The 27249-nt window shown below is 41.8% G+C and overlaps 1 protein-coding gene across 1 annotated transcript in view; it reads right to left on the bottom strand.

Annotated features, from left to right (window-relative positions):
• Positions 1-26621, bottom strand: part of FRMD3 (FERM domain containing 3) — a gene marked incomplete at its 5' end in the record, with an annotated part of 86592 nt that extends 59971 nt beyond the window's left edge. Inside the window, 5 exons of the mRNA XM_046663885.1 lie at positions 4713-4801; positions 5647-5710; positions 8753-8841; positions 10589-10676; positions 26494-26621. Coding sequence (XP_046519841.1) covers positions 4713-4801; positions 5647-5710; positions 8753-8841; positions 10589-10676; positions 26494-26621 — 458 coding nt within the window. The remainder of the gene's footprint in view (positions 1-4712; positions 4802-5646; positions 5711-8752; positions 8842-10588; positions 10677-26493) is intronic.
• Between the last annotated feature and the right edge of the window lie 628 nt (positions 26622-27249).

Genomic DNA, 27249 nt, shown 5'->3' with positions numbered 1-27249 from the left:
CAGGTGCCAATCTTTTAAAAAAAAATTCACCCTCTTAGATTGTACACTTCAGTAGTTTTCAGTATGCTTCATAAAGTAAAAAAAATCATCAGAAAACATTTTCATCACTCCAAAAGAACCCCCATACCTATTGGCAATCAGTCTCTATTTCCCCTCCTTATCTTCCCCACTCCTAATCCTAGACAACTACTAATCTACTTTCCATCTCTAAATATTTGCATATTCTGGATGTTTCAAATAAATGAAATCATACAAGATGTGATATTATGTGCCTGGCTTCTTTCGCTTAGCGTAATGTTTTCAAGGTCCATCTTTGTTGTGGTGTGTATCAGCACTTCACGTATTTTTATGGTGGAATAATATCCTATTGTACGGATATGCCACTTTCTTTTATCCATTCATCAGTTGGGCATTTGGGATGTTTCCACCTTTTAGGTACTAAGAATAATTCTGCTGTGGACATTTGTGTACGAGCTTTTGTCAGGACCCAGATTCTGATTTAATAGGGTCTGGGGTAGGGTCCACAGTCTTGGTATTTTTCAGAAGCTCCCCCAGGTGGTTCTAATGTGCAGTCAGGGCTGAGAACTTCCGGTTTAGAACCTCATTACTCAAAGTGTGGTCCTGGGCCTGCAGCACAGCATTGCCAGGGAGCTTATTATAAATGTGGGCTCTCATGCCCACCCAGACCCACTGGACCACAACCCACATTCTAACAAGATCTCCAGGTCATTGATGTGCTCAGTGAAGTGTGCTCACTGGTTTAGGGAGCTGCTCTGGTCCTGATCTACCAAGTGTGATGTTGTCCCTCTGCTCAAATGCACACCAAACTCCAGATATGAAATTTATTAGTGACTGCCTTTATCCCCTGCACACAATTCCATACAAAGTTGGGGACAGTGAGCGTCATCTGAGCCTCCACCGTGTCCCCAGTGCCCAGCATAGTGCACGTGTAAAGCAAGTGAGATAAAGATTCATCAAATGGAAACACCAGTGAGCCCCTGAACCCTGCAGGGTATCCAGTGTGCTTTGGGTGAACCAGCGCCCAGAAAGGGCAAGCTCCAGTGCCCTGGGGTGGCAGCGCCTAGAAAACACATGGCATAAAGGAAGCTCTGAAACGGTGACTGAGTCTGCATCAAGGATCCCCTGGGGTTTGGAGCAGGAGGGGAAATCAGAGTTTCTGCTGCTGGGCTTCATTCCCAGGCAGCAGATCTCAGAGCCAGGGCTTTCCAACCTGATCGGTGGCCCGGAGCCAGCTGACAACCAGCAGCACATTCATGTCTTAAAAGCACACTAGGGAATTCCCAGGCACCAGGCAGCCGTTCCCATGGCAAGTGAAGTAGAAAAGGAGGGAGCAAACCACCTCCAACTCAGGAAACAATATCAGGGCCTTGCTCTGCCAGCCAAAACCATTAAGATGCAGTGCCAGTCAGAACGAGCTGGAAGCAGGTCTAGGACCTCTGCTAGGAAAGGGATGGGGCAGCGGAGGAAGCAGGCACCCATCCCCGAGCTTAACAGAACCGGAGCCCTTCAGAATCAAGGGACTGGCTCTGCAACCAACCGGCACTCAAAAAGCTTTCAATAATGGAGGTGTTAGTAGGCGTGGTCATAGCAGCCACCACTCACTGATGGTCAGTGCTCCAGGCAGAACTAAACACTGCAGGCAGGTATTAAACAGTCACATGTTACACACAAAAATATACAGATCAGGCTCAAAGAGTTTAAGTGCTTTGTTCCAGGCTATACTTCTAGTAAGTGAAGAGTCAAGACTCGAACCCAAGCCCATTGGCTTCAGAAACCCACAGTGGGTAATGCCAGGCCACAGTGAGGCAAGCCAGTCCTGGCTGAGTTCCAGTCCCCTCCACTCTGCAGATGAGAGGCTGAGGCCAGGGACTTGTGCAAGGTCACACAGCTGGGTCAGAACAAGTGGTATCTTTCCTTTTTCCTAAGGAACAGGTATGGTTATGAGATAATGCAGGAAGAAAAGATTCTGGTAAATCTCAGATCAGCACAAACATTAGGGGTTAAAAGTCCTAATGAGAGAGACGGGGTAGCCCAGCCTAACCAAAGCAGAGGTGCTGATGCAAGGACTCAGTTAACTCTCTGCAGTGCCCCTTGTGCTCACAGCTAAACTATCTGGGTCTTCTGAAGCAGCCACAGACAACTGCAGGGGACAAATCTCCAGAGGACAGGAACCATGCCTGAGTGCTTTGATCCAGAAAATATTTCGTGAATGCCTGGGGTCTTTAGGAAATACAGAGATAAACAGAACCTAGCTCCTACCCTCAGAGAGATCAAATCTAGTACAGACATGACATAAAAATCTACAATAAAATAATGTCATGCTATATCTTGCTTTTACCTTGTTTCTAGACTCCATCTACTAGCCCCCTCATTTGTGAGAAAATACTCATTCAAAATAACTAACTAAACATCTCTACGTTATCCTTTGACAGGAGCCAGATGATTTCATTAAAGGAGGAACAGAAGAGTTCCAAAAGCTTAGGCTCCAAGAACAGTTGGTCAGTTTCTCAAAAAGTTAAATAGAAACTTACCCTATGACCCAGAAATTCCACTCCTAGGTATAAACCTAAGAGAATAGTCCATAGAAAAACTTTTATATGGATATTCACAGCAGTACTATTCACAGCAGATAAAAAGAGGGAACAACCCAATGTCCATCAACTGATGAATAGATCAACAAAATGCAGCATATTCAAACAATGGAATATTATTCAGTCATAAAAAGAAATGAAGTACTGATACATGCTACAACATGGACGAACCTTGAAAACATTACCTTAAGAGACAGAAGCCAGGCACAAAAGGCCATATAGTTTATGATTCCATTTTTATGAAATATTCAGAATATATGAAATGTATAAATACAGAAAGTAGATGAGTGGCTGCCAAGGTCGGGGAGTGGGTCGAATAGGGAGTGACCACTACTGGATACAGGGTTTCTTTTCAGGGTGATAAAATGTTCTGGAATTAGATAGTGTGACAGTTGCATAACTTTGTGAATTGTACTTTTAAGGTAAATTTTATGGTATATGAGTATTATCTCAATTTACAAAGTAATTAAAAACAAAAATAAAAAATGTGCAGGCTCCACCTACAGACTAAGAGCACCAAACCCTCTGCTTTCTCTGTCTCAGCTTCATGTCAAGGAGAGGTCTAGACATGCTGATTTTTCAGAGGCCATCAGGTATCCTTTTTCAGCCAGTCCCCAGCTACCCCAGGGGACCCACAGATGCCCTGAGGTGCAGGTGGTTGTGGGAGGGTCTGCTGATACACCTCATCATTCCTAGAAGCGCAGTATTTTGTGGATCATCTCATGAAGAGGTTTTCAAATTATGCTCTTGATACAGGGTTTGCCCGTGACTGAGGGCTTTCTCAGGACATGGGGCTCTCAATACTAAACCTGGGAAAGTTCCAGGCAAACAGGACAACTGGTCACCCACGTTCCTGAGGAACAGTAACGGGTGAAGGGTCTCCAGTCCCCAGTCCCAACTCTGGTCCCTATTAACAAGCACAGCTTTTCTATTCCCTTCTCTATTATCTATTAGACTTTACCTACAATTCTGTTTAAGGAAAAGAGCTCTGTGGCTGAAAATCATTGTCTAAGTCATTATTCTCTTGATGGTCCTCATCAGCCAAACCCCAGGAGGTTCAGAGACTCAGCATTTTCAGGGAGGTGAGTCTAATGAGTAAGATAGAATCTCAGTGTTGGGGGATGTGGAGCAATAGCCACCAGGATGAGCTCCAGGGGTCAGTGGTGCTGATACACTGGGCAGGGCTGGGCAAGGTTCTTAACTGCGTCCATCACCACTGCTCTTCCAATCAATAAGTATGTCTCAAAGGGGAGAAGCTGAGACTCAGTGGAAAGATCCTAAATTTGAAACTCTTTTGAAATCTGAGAGCTTTATGAATGGTTTCTGAAGTCCTGTCCAGCACTGACTTTCTATGATCCTAGACTCTGATGGCATTCCACCCATAAACCTTTGGCTGTCATCTCCATATACTGAAGGCTTCTTACTTATGAACATGTGTGACTCTCTGCCAAAGGTTTCTTTTTCTCGTTGTAAAAACACATTCAACCCACACTCAGAGTAAACCAGACATGCCAGAGAATATGAACTCTGCCCTCTAAAGTGGCCTACAACCAAAATGAATGGGGAATTGGTACATAAACAGCCCAGCCTCTTTGCTGGTCTAGGGGAGAACTTTGAGGCATATTCTAGTGTCTTCTAGGGTTCTCCAGCAGAACTGAGCCCAGCTGCCCACAGGAATGACCTGCTCAATGACACACTCTGCGTTGCTTGCTTCCCATCTCCCTTCCCCACACCCCCATTGGTACACTCAGGGACCACATCCCAAAGAAACTTCTTGCTCCAAACTCTTCTCAAGGTCTGCTTCTCAGGGGGGCAGTCGACGAAAATGAGATCCTGTGACATGTTGAACGGAAACAGCAACATTGGAAAAAAGCAAAAAGAGCCCACAGCAATTCTATGGGACACCCCCACCATGGAGCTCAGGACTTGGTGAGGCCAACAGTGGTTGGGAGTCACCCTGAACAATGCACCAAATTTATAATTCACTTAAATACAACAAAAAGGACTATATTAAAAGAAATGAGGATGCACCTATTTGCAAAACATAGAGTTCCATGGGTGCTTTTAAAACCTATGATTAAATAAATAAAAGCTACTTACTTATAAAAGGCCTGGTTCTCCACCCCGCACTTCCAAAGATGTTTGCAGGCAGCTGGTGTTGAAGTATGGAATGCCAACATGGCTTTTTTCTAGTAAAAAAAATAACAGAACAAGAAAAGGCATGTTAAACACAGTTTACGTTTTTCCTGTTTTTCCTTTAGATATTTACCTATTTGCATCCCACCTAGCAAACAGATTTGAAGTCACTAATGCATTACTATGTTCCTAAAGGTGTTGTTAAAGTGGTATCCCGCCCCCTTCACCCTGCGCAGACATCACTAATCTATCTAGGCCCTATTTCTAATAAAAGCAGCCTCGTAATGCCTCTTGACGCTCCAGGCATCGCCTACCCCTCAATCAGACTTGAATTAGTTTAAAAACTATTTGCATCCTTGAATAACTGTCTATTGAACTGAAAACTAGGGTCAAGAAAATCAGCAAGCTTTCAGACGTAGCTCTGAGGCTCAATGTTTCAATAATGGCCTCTAACCGAATACATTCCCGAAGAACCCAACCTGTGTCTATCTGTATCTGTATCTATCTATTATCTTAAGATTCCCAGGACTCACAGGCTTTGTTTATAAACTCTAACCAGCGCTGGTTGATATCTAGCTTTGTAAGTACTCTTCACCTGTTTCATAAATCTGTATTTTGGCAAATTACAGAGGAGAGGGAGGTTCCATTTTCATTTCTGCAATCTATCCAGTCTATTTTTCACATGGGGGTAGATGGTCAGCATTGCTATGATTTATTCTTAAAGGTACAAACTCAGTGTTTGTTTACCTCTAAACTGTTTTCTGCATATAGCTTCCATGATCATCACAAACTTTAAAGCTACAATATTAACGGCACATTTTATGCTTGAATCTCTCTCATGCACACACACTTACACATACGCACACTAAAACAGGTAGTTAGAAAAGTGGTATCTGACCTCCTTCTGGGTGCCAATCACATAAAAAGTCTTTCCTTCAAACTTCAACTTGCAGACATCGGGCCTAAGAAAAGAAAATCTCTTTGGGTAAGAAGGAAAAAAACAGTGGCAGCTAACCAAAGTACCTGGCCTTCCCGTAGGAATCCGGCTGACTCACAAATGCCAACACAGACTGCAGTGAAACAAGATATTATCTCATCATCCGTGAAGGCCTAACGAGCAGCGAAAGCCCCTGAGAGAACTATACGGCAATTTTCTTCCCAAGGGAGGATCCGTAGGCAGCCCAGAATTATTTATTCCATTTTTTACAGTTAAGCTGCACCTTTCTTCCAGGAGCTCTAGAGGTTTCATGAACATTAATGTCCAAAACAATATTAATTGGCAGGCTCAATTTTCAAGGCAGGAAGAATGTGGTTCTTTCAGACTCAGTTAATGAAATCACACGGATTCACAAGATCTGTCTCCTTCATTCTTTTACATCCATGTCCAAGAAACACACACACACCACAGTGCAAAATTTTCATTTCTGCTCTCCCTGTTTATAAAGAATAGTGTTGTTAGATATTGAGATGCTCAAAACTGTGAGAACAACTTGATGAATTATAGTCAAAAGAGTGACTTTAGTTTCCATCTTAAGGAGCTGTTGGATTAAAATCTGCCTGAAATGTAGACCCTGGGTCACCTCCTTGGTGAGAACATATGTGTAAAGAGAGGAGAGAATTCTATTTTTATTCCTTTGATCTAATTCCAAGGACAGTCATGTGTGCCCCTGTGTTTTTCCTGGGGGAAAAAGAACAGTGAGGGCACATTAAGCTGTTTTAACTTAGGAGAGGATTTGTGAGAGTGACAAAGCTCAATGGATGTTAAAAAAAAAATCTAGGATTAACGTGGGAAGAAAATTTGTTTTAGTAACATGTACATGGCTGCTATAAATACATGTGCCTAAGCAGAGGCTGGAAAGGATGGGGATGACATCAGGAGCCCACCAGGAACATCAAGACATAGAAACCAGAAACAAGCAGGGGATTGTCCATCTCAGTCAACTCTTCCTGGACCCAGGAAGAAACTGAAGCCCAAAGGGGAGAGACTTGCAATTAATCTGCACTTGAGACAAGTCAGGTTCTAACCTAACTACTCCAGAGCTCAAGCAATTTAGACACCTGAGGATCTAACACCCTTAGGATCCCTAAGACTTTTGTAGCCATAGGGTAGGATGAGGGAAGTCCTAGAATTACTTATACTCCCCAAAGTCTATAGGAATCCTTAGGAAACGTATTCTGGAATGGACGGAAGAGTGACTAACTTAGAGCTTCTCTACAAGGTGCTGAAATACAGAGAAGAAAATTGGGTAACACCAGCACGTTACATGTATATAATGTCACAGTTCACGAATCACATCACTCACACACACTATTTCATTTGCCTTTCCCCCATCTCCTTCCCTCCCTCTAAGGCAGTCAGATATAATCAATCCCCATTTTATGAATGAGTACACTGAGACTCAGAAGTTAAGTGATTTATTAAAGGTAGACAAGAGTTTTGAGAGTGCTAATTGTAGAATAAGAGAAGAAGTGGGCACAGAGGGGAGTTCAAAGTATGAATTGAGTAAAAGGCAATGATAGACTGATCATAAACAAGAGCAGGAGACATAGGGAGCAGAGTGGACATTAGTTGACTGATGCTAGTAGAGAAGGTTTGAAAGGAAGGCAAGTGTGCAAGTGCTAAGAGGAGAGTGCCAAGCAGGGGTGGGGGAGGACTTGATAAAGAGGTGCTGGAAGAAATCCTGAAGCTAAAAGAACCAGGAAACTGAGGTTCAGTTTAGTGCAAGAGAGCATTTCCAACCCAGGACAGAGGATGGATGCCCACGGGCCCATCAAGAAGAATGTCAGACCTAAGGGTTGAGGCCAAAGGAGTGAGCCCACTACCCAGTGAGACACAACAGAGGTGACAAACCTGTCAGGGGCCATCAGAGAAGGAAGTGAATGAAGCTGAAGGTATGAACAAGACTGAGCCTTTACAATATTCCACATATAATGTTCAGCCTTCTTTACTCTTGACAAAACCACTTTGTTCCTTGATTGGACATAGTGGGAACTGCTGGTTACCTACTTCACTCCATCGTCCCACTTCTTTACTGACACAGCCTAGACTTTATTCTTCCTTGAGGTCATGCAGATTACTCTTCCCAGACTCAAGAGGATGAATCTGGATTTAACCAACCCAGTAATGGAGTTCCAATTCTTCTTGGAAGGATTGGTTTGTGTAGGTGCATGTGACCTAATCCTGCCCAATTAGATACACAAGAAATCCCTACAGGGTTTCCGAAAAAGTTATCCATGTTTTAATAGGAGATACATAGGAAGGGGCTGCTCTCCTCCAGGCTCTGGGAGTTGCTGTGGGAAGATGTGATGGCCAGAGTTGCATGCATGGCCATCTTATGAGCACCAGCCTGGGGACAAAAGACACCACCCTGGGATGGCAGAGAAGAAAATGAAGAAACCCAAATCCTTCATGGTGTTGTTGGGCAGTTAAGTTAATGGACCGTGGAACTGCCTGATCTCTGGAACTTTTGTTGTGTAAGATAATCAGTCCTCTTAGTTGTAAACCATTGTGAGTAGACATTCCTGATCCTTTGAACAAAATGCATCTTCACTGATACACTGGATAACAAAGCATGAGTTAGCACCAAAGACTCAACAGAGGAGAAAGTAGAGAAGTCAGTGGGAGAGAGTGGGTCTTGACTTGCCCATGAGGTTTTTCACCTTTACCCACCCTGACGCACTCCATGGTCACCCCTCCGGCCAAAGCAGAAGCTATTGGTGAGGAAACACTGGAAACCTTCTCTGGAGGCAGAGCCCCTGAGCCCAGGATACATCCCAGGTCTCCTGGGTTGACTCCTGAGCTTGAAAAATCCAATTCTCCACTAAGATAGGGCAGCCTAGATTGGGTTTCATCTATAGGTGATAAATCCTTTTAAAATGAAGCTTGAAGGCAAAGAAATGGGCACTAGGCATTCTACCTGATGTTTCCCCAAAAAAAGTCAAAGGTGGAGAAAGAAAAACAAGATTAAGAAAAATGGTAAGTCAGTATTCCAAGAAGTACTCACCATTTTACCAAATGGATTCTCTTATTTCCCTGGAATACCACAAAGCCTGCAGCAGTGAATCCTAAAAATGTTGTTGTGCCTGTTGAATCCTGAAAAAATAGAAATAAAAACTTATTGGGTTTGAGGAAAATAAATGATAAATGGTATGCTTATTCACGTCACCCTGGGTTAATTTCAGATTAATCCCAATGACTGTAGCAATAAACTAAGTTTCTGAGCTGGGACTTTTAAGGACGGAACTTCCAGACTCTGGGAGAGGTCCAGGAATGTGTAGCTTTCCCTCTGAGGAACAGACCTTCTGCCTCACCAGGAACCTCCTGGGAAAAATATAGATTAGTCTCAAACTACCATGTCTACTTCCAAGTACCTTCGGGGGCCACTGGAGTTCTCAGATCAGCCCTGTAATGTGGGCAAACTGTTCTTGGCGGCCATTAGCTCTGGAACCAAAGATGCTGTGAAACCAAAGCCCTGAGCTTCTGCTGTAACTTGATTCAAAGCCACACAGGATTTCTGGCAATTTTAATTTAAAGATATGTCCAGAAAGGCCTACCTGCTTCCAACTTTGACCAAGAAAATTAAGCATTGATAAGTTAAGTAAAGGCAAAGGAACAACAAGAAGAAAAATCAAATCAGTCTCCAAGCAATAAGTAAAATAAACAGAGAGGCTCAAATTTGCGGATAAAATCGAATTCACTAAATGGAATAATCTGATTGATACCACTACTAGGAAGCGGTATCTGGCAAACCTTCTAAAATAATTATGTGGTTTTACACCTGAAACTAATATAATATGGTATGTCAACTAGAACTCAACAAAGAAAATAAGTAAATAAAAATCACTCAAGAAAAAAATAAATTAGGCCAATGAAAATAAAATAAAATAAACAATTGTGTGGGCAGAGCAGGAAGATGCACATACCCACGTGGGCAAGTACCACTGGCCCTGCCTCCGCTGCACGTTGGAATCATCTGCAGAGCCTGGTCTGCGCCCCCACAGATCCTGCTGTAATTGGGCAGAAGGAGTTTCTGAAGCTCCCCAGGTGCTTCCAATGAGCAGCCTGAGTTGCGAGCTGGAGGATGAATACTTTACCAAATCCTATTAGCTGGTCCCATCTGGGTAAAGAAATGTTCCGGTATGACTCAAAACTTACTTTTAAGAGCCTGGCTGATATAATTGCTTAGTTTAGGATTCAGGTTAGTGTCTGGTTGATGCATAGTTTAGGACATGGAAAGGAGAACATTGTTTTTATAAAATATTTCTGGAAAATTTGTGCACGAGCATCACCTTGGGAGCTGGTTAAAAAGGTTGATTATCCAGCTGCACCCCCAGTGACTCTTAGTAGCTGGGGTGGGGCCCAGGTGATTCCAAGACATGTGACTGGTTTCACGTTTGGTAGAAATACTGTCAAACAATATGAGTGAAGGAAAACAGAAAAACAAATACTCCTAATGTCAAAATACAGCTTTAAATCTTTCCTTTCTTCTTGCACTTATTTTTTTAAGACTGCATTCTTGCTGGTAATGGCCTGGAGAATAAATCTGTTAGGATCTTGTAACTTCTCAGGGGTAAAACCATCCACTTGATAAATTAATCCATGTAGGTTAATTTAGGAAAACGCGGCGACTACAAGCAATTAGCAAGCAACTGGAAGACCCTCATGGAGAGAATTAACTGCCAAAACATGAGACTGCAGCCTACTGTCATCCCTTCCAATTAGGGGCAGAGGGTCAGACTGGGGAAATGTCATAGGAGGGGTCTTCCAGGCCTGCACACCAATTAACTCTCTTTTGGGCAAAACAATGATTAAATGTTGACCTGCTGTGAGGGGCAGTTACCTTGCATGGGTGGGGATCCACCCCATAGGTTTCCAAAGTGTGAGCTTTCAGGAGTAAGTTAAATTCAGCAACTGGTGGGCTCTGGCCTCTAAAATCACATAAGAAAAGTTTAGGGTGTTAATACAAAAAATAATAGAAACATGGTGTTCCTTCCTTCAATAAAATGTGACATCCTAAACTAAATAAAGAGAGAAATCCCTATATGAATAGTAATCAGTAAGGCTAATCATTATTTCTCACCACAAGGAGCCCTTTGCTACGGAATCTGAGCTCATGTTCCCTGGTTAATTGTTCCATAATAAACTCACATGTACTCTGAGGACTCCAGTGACCTGTACAGTTAATCAAGGTTATCAAGTTACCAATTAGTAGGCGCTTGCAAATTCAATCTTAATATGAAATAAAATACAGCATCTGTTCTTTCCTACTGATTTAAAAAGATGATCCAGGGTAGACAGCATTTCCTTCTTGCTCAGGGTAGAAAGTGGGCAATCCTGTTACTCCGTCAACAAGCCCAAAACAGAACCGTCGGGGTAGGAAGAACTGTCAACCATTCCATTGAAAAGCCCTGGATTTTGAAAGGAAATCTCAGCCATTAGTCCCAGCACTGTCCTCCAGGGTGGTAAACAAGGTCCTGGTCTTGGCGGGGGCTGGCAGAGACTACAAATAGAGATGGTAGTGAAGGCCTTTTGAGCTAACGTCCAAACCAGGACTGTGCAGCATGTCAGACTCTGCTTTGACCAACATTAATATCCCACGTGTATCTTAGAGAATCTCAACTATTCCCCAAAGAGAACTATGTAACTCTAACAACCAAGAAGAGTTTGCTAAGGAAAACACAATTCATTTTTATTTTCAAAATGTAAAACTATATTGCAATATCAACTCTATTTCTACCCAAGCTTCTCCCCAAAGACAGATTCTCCTATCTCCACCCCCTCAAGACAGCTAAGAGTCATCATGCCTCTAAATCAAAATAGGATCCCATCTACCTTCTCCCTAAAGCCTTTTGGGATCTTCGGTTACCTGAGTGGACTGAAATTTCACTCTTCTATGTCTAAGGAGCATCTTTATTTATTCACCCTGATCAGCACTGCGGGGACCCTTTCAAACCAGGAACTCCCATCTTTCTTTGGCCGTGTCTTTGATTCTTTTCTTCTGCTCCCAACCTCCTCCATCACTCCAACCACAATCTCTCGTCTCTCCTTTGAGAGGCCCCAGTAAATGGATTGTGATGCTTCTAGGTCTATCCTCCATGTCTTTTGACCTCTGTTTCATTCTTTACATCTGTCTTTTGTATTATATTCTGAAGTACTTCTTAATTCAAACCTCCAATTGCTAATTTATTCTTCAGCTGTGTGCATCCTGCTTTCATCCCATTTATGAGTTTATTTTTTAACATCAATTATTTCATTTCCAATGTATTATCTATTTGGCTCTTGGAATCGCTGCCTGTTCTTATTTTATGGAATAAAATCTGCTGATTCCTCTGAGGAAATCCACTTGAAAAGAAACAAAGTTCAATCCTGTTTGCTCCTTAAGCTGCTTTCTTGGTGATGGTCCTTGGTTTGCTGAGTCAGAGTCTCTCATTCACTAAGCTGATATTTCTGTGTTTCATGATTCTTGTTTAGATGCTCATCTTGGAATCTGATGTTATTTGTTTCATGCAGTGGCCTCCAGAGATTGTAGGGTAGGGTAGGACATGCCATATGGGAAGAGCATGTGTTAACAACTTGATTTCAGGCTGAAGGTTCTAGTTCCTTCTGGGTGTTGCCCACACACAAAGTCCCTCCAGCTGAGGCCTGCTACTGCCCACGACTCAGCACAAGGAACCAGAGGAAGGGGTCAAAGCTGCCAACTGTTCCAAACACAGTTGTCCACTCACCATGATGGCCAATCTGTGTATCTGTTGCCTGAAGCACCCAGGACCACTCCCATCCTATACAAGTGTGTGACCCAGATTCCCTCCACCTGTTTCCTGTGTTCCAGAGACACTGCAGGACTTCTGATCCAAAGATGACATTCTTTCTTGTATCTGCTTTCTAATACTTTTTCTATAATCCATAGGGACTTGGAGAAGAAATGGAAGGTAGCCACATACACTACCTTTATCTTTTAATAGAAGAGATAATTTTTAAATTCACCTTTTACAGAATATATTCCTGAGGGATTTACTCAAACACTTGCTTTAGGAAAACAAAGTCTAAAAGCCTTTCCAAATTTCCTCTTTAGTCTTAGTGTTCTGAAATTTCACTGTGATTTATGTAAAGGGAGTATCTGTGTTTATTCATCCTGATCAGCACTGTATGGGCCCTTTCAATCCAACAACTCCTATCTTTGATTCTTTTTTTCAAGTCACAGTCATTATAATTATTCCTCTTCTTGATAAAGTAGCAATAGATTCAAAAACGTCACCAACTATATTGACAGGGGAGGAGAAAGGGATTTTTTGAAAGTTTTCTCAATACATATAAGTATTTCTCTCTCCATAGCTCTCTCATAAGTTCTTAAAGTGATAGCTTACCTTTCACCAGAAAATCAAGATAATTATTGAATCCAAATTTGGGGTGCTTTCTCTCTCTCTCTGCCTCACTCACTCATACACTCATCTCACCCCCCTGACTAGGGACAAAGCACGAAGTGGAGCTATCCAGCATGTTACTAAGGGGGACCCCACTCTGGTGGCCCTCAACACAGCCTAATGACCCAGACTGAGGCCAAAGTGAACCAGGACTGGGGCCAAAGCAGCCCAGTGCCTCCCACAGCCACAGGCCATGAGCTTAGCTCCCAGGATAGCTCTCCCACTTGACATGAAAGGCCCTCACTCTGTCCACACCAATAAGAGCTCCTCTGTTCCTGAGAGTTGGCCTTTCTCCTTAGTGGTTAAATTGTCAGCACCTTTATACAAGCTACACATTGTTCTTAAAATTCAAGTTTGGTTTTGAAGCACACCCTTCTTTTCTATTCAGTCTGGGAAAAGTTAAATGTGAAAGGTTATAATTTGGAAGTTCACATTGGAAGATAAGTTTTGCTTGCCCAGGTGGTCTCTTTCTGACCACTTCCTTATCCTTAGTAACTCTGATGGACATCTGATTTCTAATTGCAACACTCGACCCCAGATGACAGTAGGGTGTGGTGCTGCACAGCTCCAAAGGATGCACCATTGAACTCAAAGACCTCTCTGCCCATCAGGAAATATCATACAGGGTGTGAAAAGGCAAGCCCTAGTTTGGGAAAAGATCTCAGCAACATGTACAATCAAAAAAATGACTCCTATATAGAATTTTGAAAAAACCTTGTAAATCAATAAATAATAAATTAAAAAAAAGAGATAACCCAGAAGAAAAATTGGCACAAGACTTGAACAGGCATTTCACAAAATAAGATATCCAAATAGCCAACAACCACATGAAAATGTGCTTAATTTCTTTATGATCAAGAAAATGCAAATTAAAGCTATGAGACATCACTTATACATCCAATAGCTAAAATTTAAAAAACAGGACCAAGCACTCATGAGGATGTTCAGCAAAAGCAACTCTCATATACTGATGGTGGGAGAGCAATTTGGTAGAACTATCTGGAAAACTGGCATTATCTACTAAAATTGAACATGTTTACCCTATAATACAGCAATTCCATTCATAATTATATATGCAACAAAACTAGTATATGTTGCACCAAGAAATATATTGAATTTTCATAGTGCCATTTGTAATAGCAAAAAATAGGAAGAACTCAAAGGTCTATCAACAGTAGAACGGATACACAATGGAATACTATACACCTAGGAAAATAAATGTCACAAGATGGGTGACTATCACCAAAGGAAAACTGAACAAAAGAAGGAAGATATAAATGAATACACACTGAATGAAATCCATTTACACGGCTTTTAAAATGAGCAAAACAAAACTAAAGTGTTAAAAGTCAGAGATGTGGGGGCCAGTCCAGTGGGGCAGTGGTTAAGTGCACACGTTCCACTTTGGCAGCCTGCGGTTCACTGGGGTTTGGATCCCGGGTGCAGACATGGCACCGTGTGGCAAGCCATGCTGTGGTAGCATCCCACATATAAAGTGGAGGACGATGGGCACGGGTGTTAGCTCAGGGCCAGTCTTCCTCAGAAAAAAGAGCAGGATTGGCAGATGTTAGCTCGGGGCTAATCTTCCTCAAAAAAAAAAAAAGTCAGAGATGTGATTACCTTTGGGGAGGAGGGAGAAGGTTAATATTGAGAAGGGGCATAACAGGGGCTTCTGAGGTGTTACCAGTTCTCTCTATGACCTGGGTGGTGGATACATTCATGCTTGCTTCATAATAATTCACTGAGCTTTACATTTACATTTTGCATACTTTTCTGTATCTGTGTTATATTTCAATTCTTAAGAGTTTAAGAAAAAAGGAAAAGAAAGAAAAAAGGCTGTGAAGCACTGGGAAGCCTCATATATTGTTGGTGTGAAAGTAAGCTGGAGCAACCCCTTTAGCAAACAAGCTACCATGTTCTAGAAAAGCTGAAGTTGTGCAAACCCTATGGCCCAGAAATTCCACACTTAGGTTTGTACCTAGACTGGGCACTCTGTTACATATGTTCCCACCAGAATTATTCAAGAAGCCATAACAACTTTCTTTGTAATAGCAAAAACCTAGAAACAGCCCAAATGTCCATCAACAGAATGGATACATAAAATGCAACATGTTATAGGATAGAAAACTAATTACACAGAAGCAAAAATGAACATCTATGGCTATGTGCATCAGTGTGGAAGAACCTCAAAAACATAGTGTTGATGGGGAAAAAGCGAGGTACAAAAATAGAGTAGTATGATTCCATTTATATGAAAGTCAAAAGAAGCAAAAACCAAGCAATGCGTTATTTAGTGATACATATGAAGTACATTTATAAAAGCAAAACAGGATAATGAGTAACTCCCAATTCAGAATAGTGCAGAGGAGGGAGGGAGGCGAACTGGGAGAGGCACATGGGAGACATCAGAGCAGCTGGCCGTATTCTAATTCATAAGTAGAATTAGCGGGTCATGGGTGTTTTCAGCCATTCTTTAAGTTTTACATATATTGTATATACTCTTTTATGTATTATATATTTACAATGATTGAAAGAGAAACAAATTCCTGCCCTCTTAATAAAAGAATTATTGGATGAATAGTATACAGTCTAAAAGCACTGCTGAACTAAACAAATTTGATTTTGACAAATATGATGGCTAAGCATGCAGAACTATCTTTTACTAAACCATACTTTTCTGAGGAATATACAATTGTTTATGTTGCCAAGCACTAAACATATTTTTTCACTTAATATTCATAGAGGAGGAATTCTTATCCTCATTTTACAGGTGAGGATTCTGATACTCAAAGAAGGAAAGTAACTTCCTCAAGGTTACACTGCTAGTAAGTGCAGAAGTGAGGTGCAGATCCACGTGTGCCTGGCTCTAAAGCATTGCTCAGTGCCTGCACCTTCATCAGTCCCAACACGATATGGTCCAGAGCTGTCTGCCTGCCCTCCCGGACGCCACGGCAGAGCACTGCTAAATGACGTGGTTTCTATAAGTTCTTATAGAAAGCATTTTCCAAATTCTAAACATTGCACCTTATCCATGATGAAGCAAGCCATTCCAGATGACTGATATTTAGACCTGATTAGAGAGCAGCGGTGTCTCAATTTTAATCTAGGTCAGAGATTCCCCACACTAAAGCCTGCGGGCTAAATCCATACTGCCGCCTGTTTTTGTACAGCCCTCAAGCTAAGAATGATCTTTCCATGTTTAAATGGTTTAAACCAATCAAACGAAGAATCATATCTCATGACCCATGAAAATTACATAATATTCAGATTTCAGTGTCAATAAATGTTATCGGAACACAGCCACGCCCTTTGGTTTGTGTCCTGTCTATGGATGCTGTCATGCCACAATGGCAAAACTGAGCAGTTGCAGCAGAGGCTGTACGTTCTGCAAAGCCTAAAATATTTACTAACTGGCCTAGCACAGCAAAAGTTTGCTGAACCCTGACCTAGGAACTGAACACAGGAATAGAGAACAAGTGAAGCTATGTCTCTCTGATTCCATAAAATGAGGATGAAAAGCAGTACCTAGCTCCCAGATTTGGTGTAAAGAGTAGGCAGTTAATAGATCATTAGACTAGTGCCTGGCACAGAGTATGCTCCCCCCCCACCCTCAGAATAGCATTTGTTTCCTTGCTGGCCATGCACATGACTGAAATCAGAAATACAATGGTGGAGGAAATGTCAGGAAGCATGTCGAGATATTTACAGCAAAGCAAAGGCCTCTCAAATAAATCCTCAAATTGGTATCGTTTGCTTTGGGTTTAACTGCAGATGTCCAACAGCTAAGCATTTAAAAGACTAATCTAAAAAGTCAGACACAGAGAAAGACTAATGCAAATGTTCAGAGAAAGGAAAGGGTTCAAAACCAATGGAGAAAAGATGGAGACCCGACAGCACTGAAGTCTCCTGAGTCCCCCGACTCACTGAGGAAGAAACCACTTAGTGATCAGGTCTTCAGGAAGACACTAAGACCAATTAAATAGAATTTTCTTCCCCTCAAATCTGCCGTTGGACATTTGTTTCGGGCAAAAATCTTGTTTGGTAATGGAAATTAATGATTTTCTATCCTTTAAATCTTGCACCAGGAGCTGTTCTGCTAAGATTAATAGTGTCTCTAATGAGACATTTAGAAGTAAAGGCTAATGATTAGCTGAATTCTTTTTTAAGAGCTAACAATTCTCTAAAGATATGCTTTTCTAATAAATTAGGTGAGGTCAAATAATTATAGAGTTAGCTATGTTTTTCCCTTCTGCCTATCTTGAATATTTTTTGTCAAAGAGGAACATTCTCTTACTGATCTTCCTTTAGCATGCTATCACACACAGTACAAAAGTGTACAGCATCCCAAGGATGAATGCAAATTATCAGTGGACATTAATTGTAGAAAGAGGTGTGGATCTTGCCAGCAGTGATCTGGACTGCTTGGAGCATTTTGGCAGGGAAGGAGGTGGACTGGGCTCCGCTGGACCCACTTGGGTCTATGAACTCCAGAATTAAACTCATTGGTAAAAGACCAATATAATTGTCTTCTACTGAAAAGTAAAATTCTCAGTATGAGTTAGGTTAGGTTTTGCTGCGACTTGGTTGCAATTTTAGTTAGATTTGCTCATCATTGGCTTCAAGTGCTTGTAAGTGCTCTCAGGACTCGCCCTTCGGCAAGGCTTGGGATCTTAGCCCCCATGAGACTATGGAGATCTCTCTATGCTTTCTTCGTAGCCTGGCTGGCAACTTTTTTGAGCTGCAGAGAGTTTTCTTTGCTCTTTAGTCCCATCCCTGGCTGTCTGCACTTCAAAAGATCATTTTCCTCCCTGTGGTCCTGTCCCTCACCACTGTCAAGAGCTTCCCCGCGCTGGTTAAAGGTCTGGAGTGCCTCAGAGGGATTTCACTCAGCTCTCCCATCCTGTCTGACTTTGGCATACTGCTCCTCTTCAGTCAGTGAATGCCTGGAGCCCAAGGGTGGTGGGAAAGTGCAACTCATTCTGTAGCTGGAGTGTTTGGGGTCCCAATCGGACAAGTTAGCCCATTCATGGGCACTAAAAGCTTGTTAAAGGTTCGGCTAGTTCCTCTTGCACCCCACCTGTGGGATGTCTCTCCTTCTCCCACCACTCCACCAGAAGAGAAAGAAACTGCAGGTCTCAGCTCTCCTAGGAGAGACGTTCGGGACTTTTGGTACATTTAGGTTTCTTTGCAAGCTACACTGTCAGGATAGGTTTTAAAAATATGATTTGTAGTTTATGCAGCTTGTTAATGTTATCTTGGCTGGGGAAAATCAAAGTCTCATGCTTTCCTACTTCCTAACTGGAAGTGGGAGTCTCCAGTCTGAATTCAATAAAGTTGCAGGATACAAAATTAATATACAGAAATTTGTAATATTTATATATATTAATTATGACCTATCAGAAAGAAAAATTAGGAAAACAATCCCACTTACATTTGCATCAAAAAGAATAAAATACATAGGAATAAATTTAACCAAGGAGGTAAAAGACCTATACTCTGAAAACTATAAAACGTTGATGAAAGAAATTGAAGGTGACACAAATAAATAGAAAGACATACCACGCTCATGGATTGGAAGAATTAATATTGTCAAAATGTCCATACTACCCAAGCCAGTCTACAGATTTAATGCAATCCCTATCAAAATGCCAATGTCATTTTTCACAGAACTAGAACAAATAATTCTAAAATTTGTATGGCATGACAAAAGACCCAGAATAGCCAAAAGAATCTTAAGAAAGAAGAAAAAAATCTGGAGAAACCACACTCCCTGATTTCAAACTATACTACAAAGCTCTTGTAATCAAAATATTATGATACTGGCACAAAAACAGACACATAAACCAATGGAACAGAATAAAGAGCCCAAAAAGAAACCCATGAGTGTATGGTCAATTAATCTACAGCAAAGGAGGCAAGAATATACAATGGGGAAATGACAGTCTCTTCAATAAATGATGTTGGGAAAATCCAGTCTGTCATTTCTAATTCTTTACTTAGAGAGGGACATCATCTCTTTCAAACTCCTTGGGAACCATTAGGGACCATCTCTATACAGAGCATTAGACAGAACACTGCAAATTTGGGTAACTACCATGCTATGAGGGAGACAGTGGTGATGCCCTGGGGCCAGGCAAGGACAATACTTACAGGAGAGCAGCCACTTAGAAAGATATCAGAGCACTGTACGGGAAGACTCAGGTTTCAGGCCAAGGTCTATGGCTTCATAATTGTATAGCCTTAGATAAGTTAATTTCTCAGGCCTCTGCTTCCTCATTAGTAAAAGAAGATGGTCACAAACTCAATACCAATGGACAGAAGGTGAATTGGCTGAGCAGGGACAGTGGCAAATTTGGAGAGCAAATGATTCTTTTAAAAGGCACTCTTGCTTAGCTTGAGCTGAATGTTGCCACGTAGGGGTCAGGGCCTAGTGTTACCAAATTCCCCAGTTGTGAGTAAAGCTGGAACTTTATGGCAACTGATTCCACTTTTAAAAACTATTATTTGGCCCAAAGAACATATATCTGGGTCAGAGTGTAGTCCAAGGACTGTCATTTTATAACCCCTGCTTTGACTCCAAGGGTCCCTCAAGTGTAATAATTGGGTGTCAAGTTTCTTTGCTTTTGGCTAGTGACCTCTTGATATTCAAAGGCTCTAGATGGTAGCTGGGTATGACTAATAAAAATTAGGAAGCAAATTAATTGTGGCTTCATGTATATCATTTTTTAGATAAAATCTTTTAAAACATGAGGTCATGGGCGAGTGGAGATGATTAAGGGGATGCCAGCTTGGTGGTGAGGCAGTTGAAGATCACTGGGGTAGGTCATCTAACACTTCTACAGTTCCCAACACATAGTTGCCCTTCAAGAAATATTTGTTGCATGAACAGATGGATGGATAGATGCATGGATATGTGGATGAATCATGGATGGGTACGTCGACAGATGGATGGATGGATAAATACACTGTTATAGTCTCATAAAAAGTTCAAAAAGTCTTTGACTCTATGCATAAGTTAGAATCACATGCCAGGGCCGATCAAAAAAATGTGTGAAGTAATGGCTGATTCCAGCTTTCAGTACTACCCTTCTCTCCTTCTTCAAGGCCATGTTGTACTTCAGTAACATTGCTCTTTCTCCCTTCAAGTCACTTTAGCCAGATTTCACCTATATAAAAAATGTTGACAGCTTGGGTGCACACATCATTTGTCCCTTGACCAACCCTCCCTAGAAATATCCCTGACTCTAGGACACATAACACAAGGATTTAGTTTTTACAGAGAAGCATTTGATGCCAAATCATTTCATCTTCCCATTCCTATGAAGGGTGTTATATCAAATAAAAACAGAGAACGGAAAAGGATTTTATGACCAACCAGAACAAGAGATTCTAGGGTTTTGGAATGAGAGACTTGAGAAGGGAAAGGACACAGGGAGCGGGGAGGAGAGACGGCAGAGGAAAAACACATTTCAAGAAAGATAGGGTTACAAAATAATCTGACATTTCCTCTCCTCCTTTTACACAATAAACACTCATCTCAAAACTGCACAAAAACATTTCCTAAGGGGGCCCTCGTGATCTATTCATCAGAAGCACAGGTAGAGGGTATTTATCACAGCAGGACACTTATTTCTAGAAAGCTAGGCATTTTTCAAACTATAAATCCTTGCCAGGGAGCCATGGCATATGATTTACAGAGAATGTCAGTTTTAAGAAACAGAAAGAGATAATGACTCTTTAAAATACACTCAGTGTCATTGTTGCTTCCAGCACAAACCTCACTGTATCAGGTCGTTATGGCGGTGGCTAATTGGATGATTTTTCTGCTCTTCAAGGGCAAGGAATACACTTCATCAAAACCACTTCATTGCCAATTGAGCTTTTTGACTATTTAAAAGCTGATGACCTGTGACTGAAGCTAATCCAAATGTCTTTGCCTCTAATAAGAAACCTGATGATCTGGTGATGAGAGGACCAGCTGAGTAAAAACTCTAGGAAAACCTCCAGAAAAGCCAGTCAGGGTTCCTGATAGTGAAATCAATCTTCTTCTTGATCTTCAACCCCCTCTGAGCACCGTCAGGACGAATGGAATCGGTATTCTCTCTTAACCCAGATGGCCAATGATTAAAGCTTTGGAAAACAGAAACCAAGACAATCAAAAATAATACAATTGTCATGTCCCCAGGGATTGTGGCAATGTCTCCCCCCAGCCACTAGAGGGCTCTAGCAGGAGGAATAACCTATTTCTAAGCAGTCCCAGCGCTAGGGCCTCATCTCCACGTATCAAACTCAAATGAAATCTGTAAATTATAAGAGGTTCTTTTTTATACACAGTTTTCAAAACAAATATGGCTCTTGTTGCCTTAAGATTATCTACAGAGGCAGAAGAGTATAGCAGAAATGGATTCAAGATGTGCTCTGCCACGTGTTTGGAACAGGAGTTAGTAAACTAGAATCCATGGTCAAATCTGGCCCACCATCTGTTTCGTCAATAAAGTTTTATTGAATCATAGCCTACTCATTTATGTAATGCCTATGTCTTCTTTTGTCCTACCAAAGCATAGCTGAGTGGCTGCAATAGAAAGCACAGAAAGCCAAAAAAAATTATTAATTACTCCTGATCTAGAAGAATCATTAAGCCTGAGTTTTAGCACCAACCTCTATTTAATAATGTGAATCATACATCTTCACATCTTCTAGCTCACAGGATATTAAGAAGTCCCAAGATGCCTCTATAAAATCTTTCTAAATAAAACTCTATTAGCTACACACCTATTAGAGTGGCCAACGTCAAGAACATGGAAAACACCAAATGCTGGGAAGGATGTGGAGCAATAGGAACTCTCTTTCATTGCTGATGGGAACGCAAAATGGTACGGTCACTTTGGAAGATGGTTTGTCAGTTTCTAACAAAATTACACATACATTCACCATACAATCCAGCAATCAAGCCCCTTGGCATTTAATTGAATGAGTTGAAAATTTACGTCCACACAAACGCCAGCACATGGATGTTTATAGCATCTTTGTTCATAATTGCCAAAACTTGAAAGCAACCAAGATATCCTTCAGTAGGTGAATGGATAAACAAATTATGGTACACACAGACAATGGAATATTATTCAGCAATAAAAAGAAGCAAGCTATTGATGAAAATACATGGAGGAAACTTAAGTGCATATTGCTAACTGAAAGAAGCCAGTGGAAAAGGCTACATACTATATGATCCAAACTATATGACTTTCTGGAAAAGGCAAAACTATGGAGACAGTTAAGAGATCAGTAGTTGCCATGGATTAGAGGAAGGCGGGGTGAATAAGCAGAGCAGAGAGGATGTTTATGGCAGTGGAAGTATTCTGTATGATACTAAAATGGTGGATACATGTCATTATACTATTGTCAAAACCCACAGAATGTACACCAAGAGTGAACCCTAAGGTATATGGAATATGGGTGATGATGATATATCAATGCAGGTTTGTCAATTGTAACAAATGTACCACTCTGGTGAGGGATGTTGATAATGTGGCAGGTTATGCATGTGTTGGGGCAGGGGCTAGATGGGAAATCTCTGTACCTTCCATTCAGTTTGCTGTGAATCTTAAACTGCCCTAAAAAATAAAGTCTACTAAAAAAAATACACCTCTATTAGTTAATAAGACTGTGAAGGCCATTAAGAGCTGTTTGCCAGCTGTTTCCAGTTTGTACCTTCAGAACATCTGATACAATTGTGCTTCCTTGCTGTCAGTGCTTAAGCAAAAATTACAAGTATCACTTCTAAGTTGAAACAAGACCTTCTAGAGGTCTCTTTTCCCTTTGGCTCAACAACTGAGAAATTCAAGCTTGTGACTGCCCTGAGTGACAATGATGAGTGGAGCCCCTCAGCTGACCTCTGGTGGATACAGGGCAGAGCAGGGAATAAGCCTTTCTTCTAAACCACTGAGCTTTTGGGGCTGTTTCCTCAGCAAAATGTGGCTTATCCTGACTGATATAAAGATGGTCAATAACTATGTTATCATATTTTCAAAACTGTGACTTCTCTCTACCCTACTCTCCTGGCAGTCAAAGATATGGCACATTTAAGGAAGCAAAGTCGACACAGGCATGAATTTCAACGTTCACTTGCAAATCTCTTAAACATCTAAAGGAGTCTAAGCACTTGGTTCACGGAAATTCTTACTAAAATCTATTTTCAAGCACCTCCAAATTCCAAGGAATCTCTCTCTCTCTCCCTCTCTTTCCTCTAAAGAACTCTCTTATTCATGCCTGTCTATCAAGCCACTGGGTTTCACCTTCAATAAGTGCGGAGCCTCCTAGGGAGAGAAGTTCTTCCTCCCTGATTAATTTTCTCCCAAGAGTCACAGCTTTTGTCCCTTCCTCAGAGAGTGCAGGAGAACAGTGCTAACCAGGTAAAAAGGCTAGAGAAAGTTGTGAACCCTCACTGTAAATCATCATCATTTCTGCTAATATTTGAGTATCTCTATGGCCATCTATTTTGTTTTCTTTCTCAACTGGTTCAGAAATCAGGTAGGAAGCAGGTGGCTATTATTTTTGGGCCCCCTCAAACCCCACCAAAGGCCAAGTGGAATCCTCTCAGGAAGTTTCCATAACAACAGTTCAATGGCCACACATTCTCTCCTGCTGTGTGGGAGGGTCATGGTGCCTCTTACAGGTATCTTCCATCCAAGACTCCTTCCTGACACTGTCAGGTTTGCAAAGTAATCCAATTCCCAGAATCCAGTGGTCCAATTCCCACAGTTGAAAGATCAACCCTTTCACACCTGTGTGTAAAGGGTCCACTGAGCCCCCAGAGCAAACTCAGCCTCTATAGCAGGTTGCCAACCAATTCTAGAAAGCCTCTCCCCCTCTGCACTGTCAGCTTGTTCTGCTCTTCTTATCTTCCCATCCAAACCTAAAATCTCTCTCTGCTGCACTGACACAGATAGAAATGCACAGCGACTTGAGGAAGATGAGCAAAAATACACAGGGAAATACCCCCTGAAACTCTCCTGGCAATATCACATGATTTCTACCTGTCTCATCCTTCAGACATACAACTTTGACTTCTTCACAAGGGCTTTCTGGATGTTACAAATGGGTAGTGCCACAGAATGGCAACTTTGATCAAGCCATGGAATTTACCTCTGAGACCTATAAACCATAGCTGACTGATGACCCCCTATATCCTCTGGGTTCATGATGACTGCTTTCAGGGTAATCAGCAAATTCAGGTGCTGACACAAGGTCCAATCTACAGCTCTCTGCTTATAAAAGACAATCTGGGATCTTCCTCAATTCACTCATGCACTCGTGAAATCCAGTGGGTCACCAGGTCTTGCTGGAATGTCTCGCAAGACTCTCTTCTATTTTCAATTTTCTCTACTCCTGACTTTTTCAGATCCATGGCATCTCTTGCCTGGACGGTAGAAATAACTAACTGCTTCTGCTGCCCACAGTCTCCACCCTCAGGCCTCATTGCCATGGTGGTCACTGTGGAACATGATTTCCTGATTGCTTCACCACAGCTCAACACAGTGGACAAGAGCATGAGTGCTAGTGTTGGAGAAGAGCAAGGTTCAAGTCCCGCCTCTGCCACTAAGAGGGCAAGTCCTGTAGCCACTCCAGGTGGTGCTTTCTTCACCTCAGACTGGGAACAACAATGGCAGTTCCCTCATAGAGTTTGGGAGGACTGAATGGAGTAAAGCAAGTAAGCTTCTTGGCACAATGTTTTGGCATCCAGTAAGTGCTGAATAAATGTTTATTATTATATATTGATATATCAATATCAATGATTATCATATAATCTGAGCATTTGAGGCCCTACAAATTTTGGTCACAGCAGACATTCAATTCCCATCTCCTACCAGTCCACACAGTGGATGTGACTCCTTTGTCGAGAGGGTCTCCCCCTGTGCTCCTCAGACACTGCCGGTCCATGAACCCCTCAACTGGCACACTGGAACTTTATTTTTACCTCTAGTGTGCTTGCCCCCAAATGTAAAAGGAATAGTCATTGTGTCATATATTTTCAACAAAGCTTTCCACTAGGAGATAATACTCTAAAATTACCCACGGACGTGGTACATTGCTTTCTGAAATTGGTACAATTTTTTGATGTCTAATCATCTTTATCTCTAAGAGAGTCATCTTTTCCAAGCTTCATCCAAACTGAAATTCCAATGTTCATCCAAAGATTCATCTATAAGTGGTGTTGCCACTTTTAAAGCCCACATGTATACTCTTCTCAGACTCACCAGAAGGGGGTGTGCCTGCATAAAGTAGGGAGCTCCAGCACTCCCTCACAAGGGGACAGTTACTTGTTCCAGAACTCATAATCCAGAGACACTATTTTTTTTAATAATTACCAGAGGCCCAGAAGATGGAAGCATCTCAGCTCTTACAGTTCTTCATTAATACTTGTCATAGCACAGCCTATACTTGCTATTCTTAAAATGAATTTTTCTGCGATTTGCACTGATCTAAATTCTAGTTACAGACGAGAACACCTGAGTCACCTTGCTTCTGAATTGGTGCTGTTACCTATGCCTGCTTCATTTCATTCCTGGTATAGCCTATGCAGAGCAGAAACATTACATTGCTAAGAGCACTCTGGAGCCAGGCTGCCTGGATTGTGCCTCTGCTACTTGCTAGCTGTGTGATCTTGGATAGGATGCTCACTCTCTCTGTGCCTCATCCCTCATCTGTAAAGTGGGAACAACCATGACCCCTATCTCCTAGGTTGTTGCAAAGATTAAATGAGTCAATAGGTGCAAGTAATTAGAACAGTATGTGGTGCACAGTGAGCACTGTATGTGATTTTGCTGCTCCTAATATTACTATTCTGTAGTCAGCAATCACAATCATCCTGGAGCATCACAGACAAGGAAAAGAAGAGCAGGTGCTGAATCTATCATGTTGAAAGCAGCTCAGCAAAGGAAACCTTGTTGGTAGATTCTGCCCTACTTGGAGTCAAGGCTTCCAGCAATGGCCACAGGAGGGGAAGAGGCAGTGCAAAATTAAAAATAGAAAGGATTACTTATTTACTCTCAATTTCACTTTCAGAGACTCAGGTGGTTAAAACCTATAAGAAAAGATATGGCTCTAATAACTGCTGATGGTTCATAAACAGCCACCCAGGACACTCCAACTATTGAGATTGTTATTGATGGGGGACCTTGACAGTGCCCAGAAATACTGCTCTGCCACCAGACCCAGTCTACCTATACATTACAAATATTCTTACTTCGCAGCATGATTTCCACATTCCCTACAATAAGAATAGTTTCTCATTTCTATCATTCCTACAAATGTCTACGCATATTACCTGAGTTCATTTTTATGGATTTCCACTATTTTTCTTTCCAGCTTCTGTGATTGCTTGGGGAAAATCTCAAACTCACTGATGTAATTCTCAGGATGCTCATCAGGATCATAATCACCGAGCTCAGCTGTAACCAGTAAAAAGTAAAGAGAGAGAGAGAGAGATTAAAAACAACAAGAGCAGGGTGCACAAGGAATGGCTCCTGCCACCCAGAAGAGCTTGGAATAAGCTCAGCCAACAAATGCATTTGTGTCCGTGGAAAGACCACAGCCTGAGTGTCCAGAGACTCATATTCTAGTCAGATCTAGCTGTGTGAGCTTCTTGGGCACTTGTCAACCTCTCTGCGGCTCATTTTCTTCATCTATACAATAAAGGAATTTAAATCATTGGTTCTCAGTGTGGCATGGGCACTATTGGGATTTTAGGGGATAAATGATTTTTTACCGTTTCAGACCTTCCAAGGGATGGTAGGACATTTAGCACCCCTATCCTTCAGGCACCAAGTGCTAGTGGCACACCCAGTCATTGTGACCACCAAAAATCCCCCCTCCCCAGGATTTCCAAATGCTTCCCAGGATAGGACATGGTCCCACTTCTAGTTAGAAACCACTGGACGCTCCTCAAGCTTCCTTTCACAGGTCATTTTCTGGGAGTCTAGGAATTCCCTGGCTGGAGCTGCCCACTCTGAGATTTGTGCAGGTGTGGCTCATTCAATGAAAAAAAAAATCACGACATAAGACTCCCAAGAGGATTGCACTT

The sequence above is a fragment of the Equus quagga genome, chromosome 6 (assembly GCF_021613505.1).
Source record: "Equus quagga isolate Etosha38 chromosome 6, UCLA_HA_Equagga_1.0, whole genome shotgun sequence".
NCBI classification, from domain to species: domain Eukaryota; kingdom Metazoa; phylum Chordata; class Mammalia; order Perissodactyla; family Equidae; genus Equus; species Equus quagga.
This window is presented reverse-complemented; position numbering and strand designations above follow the sequence as displayed.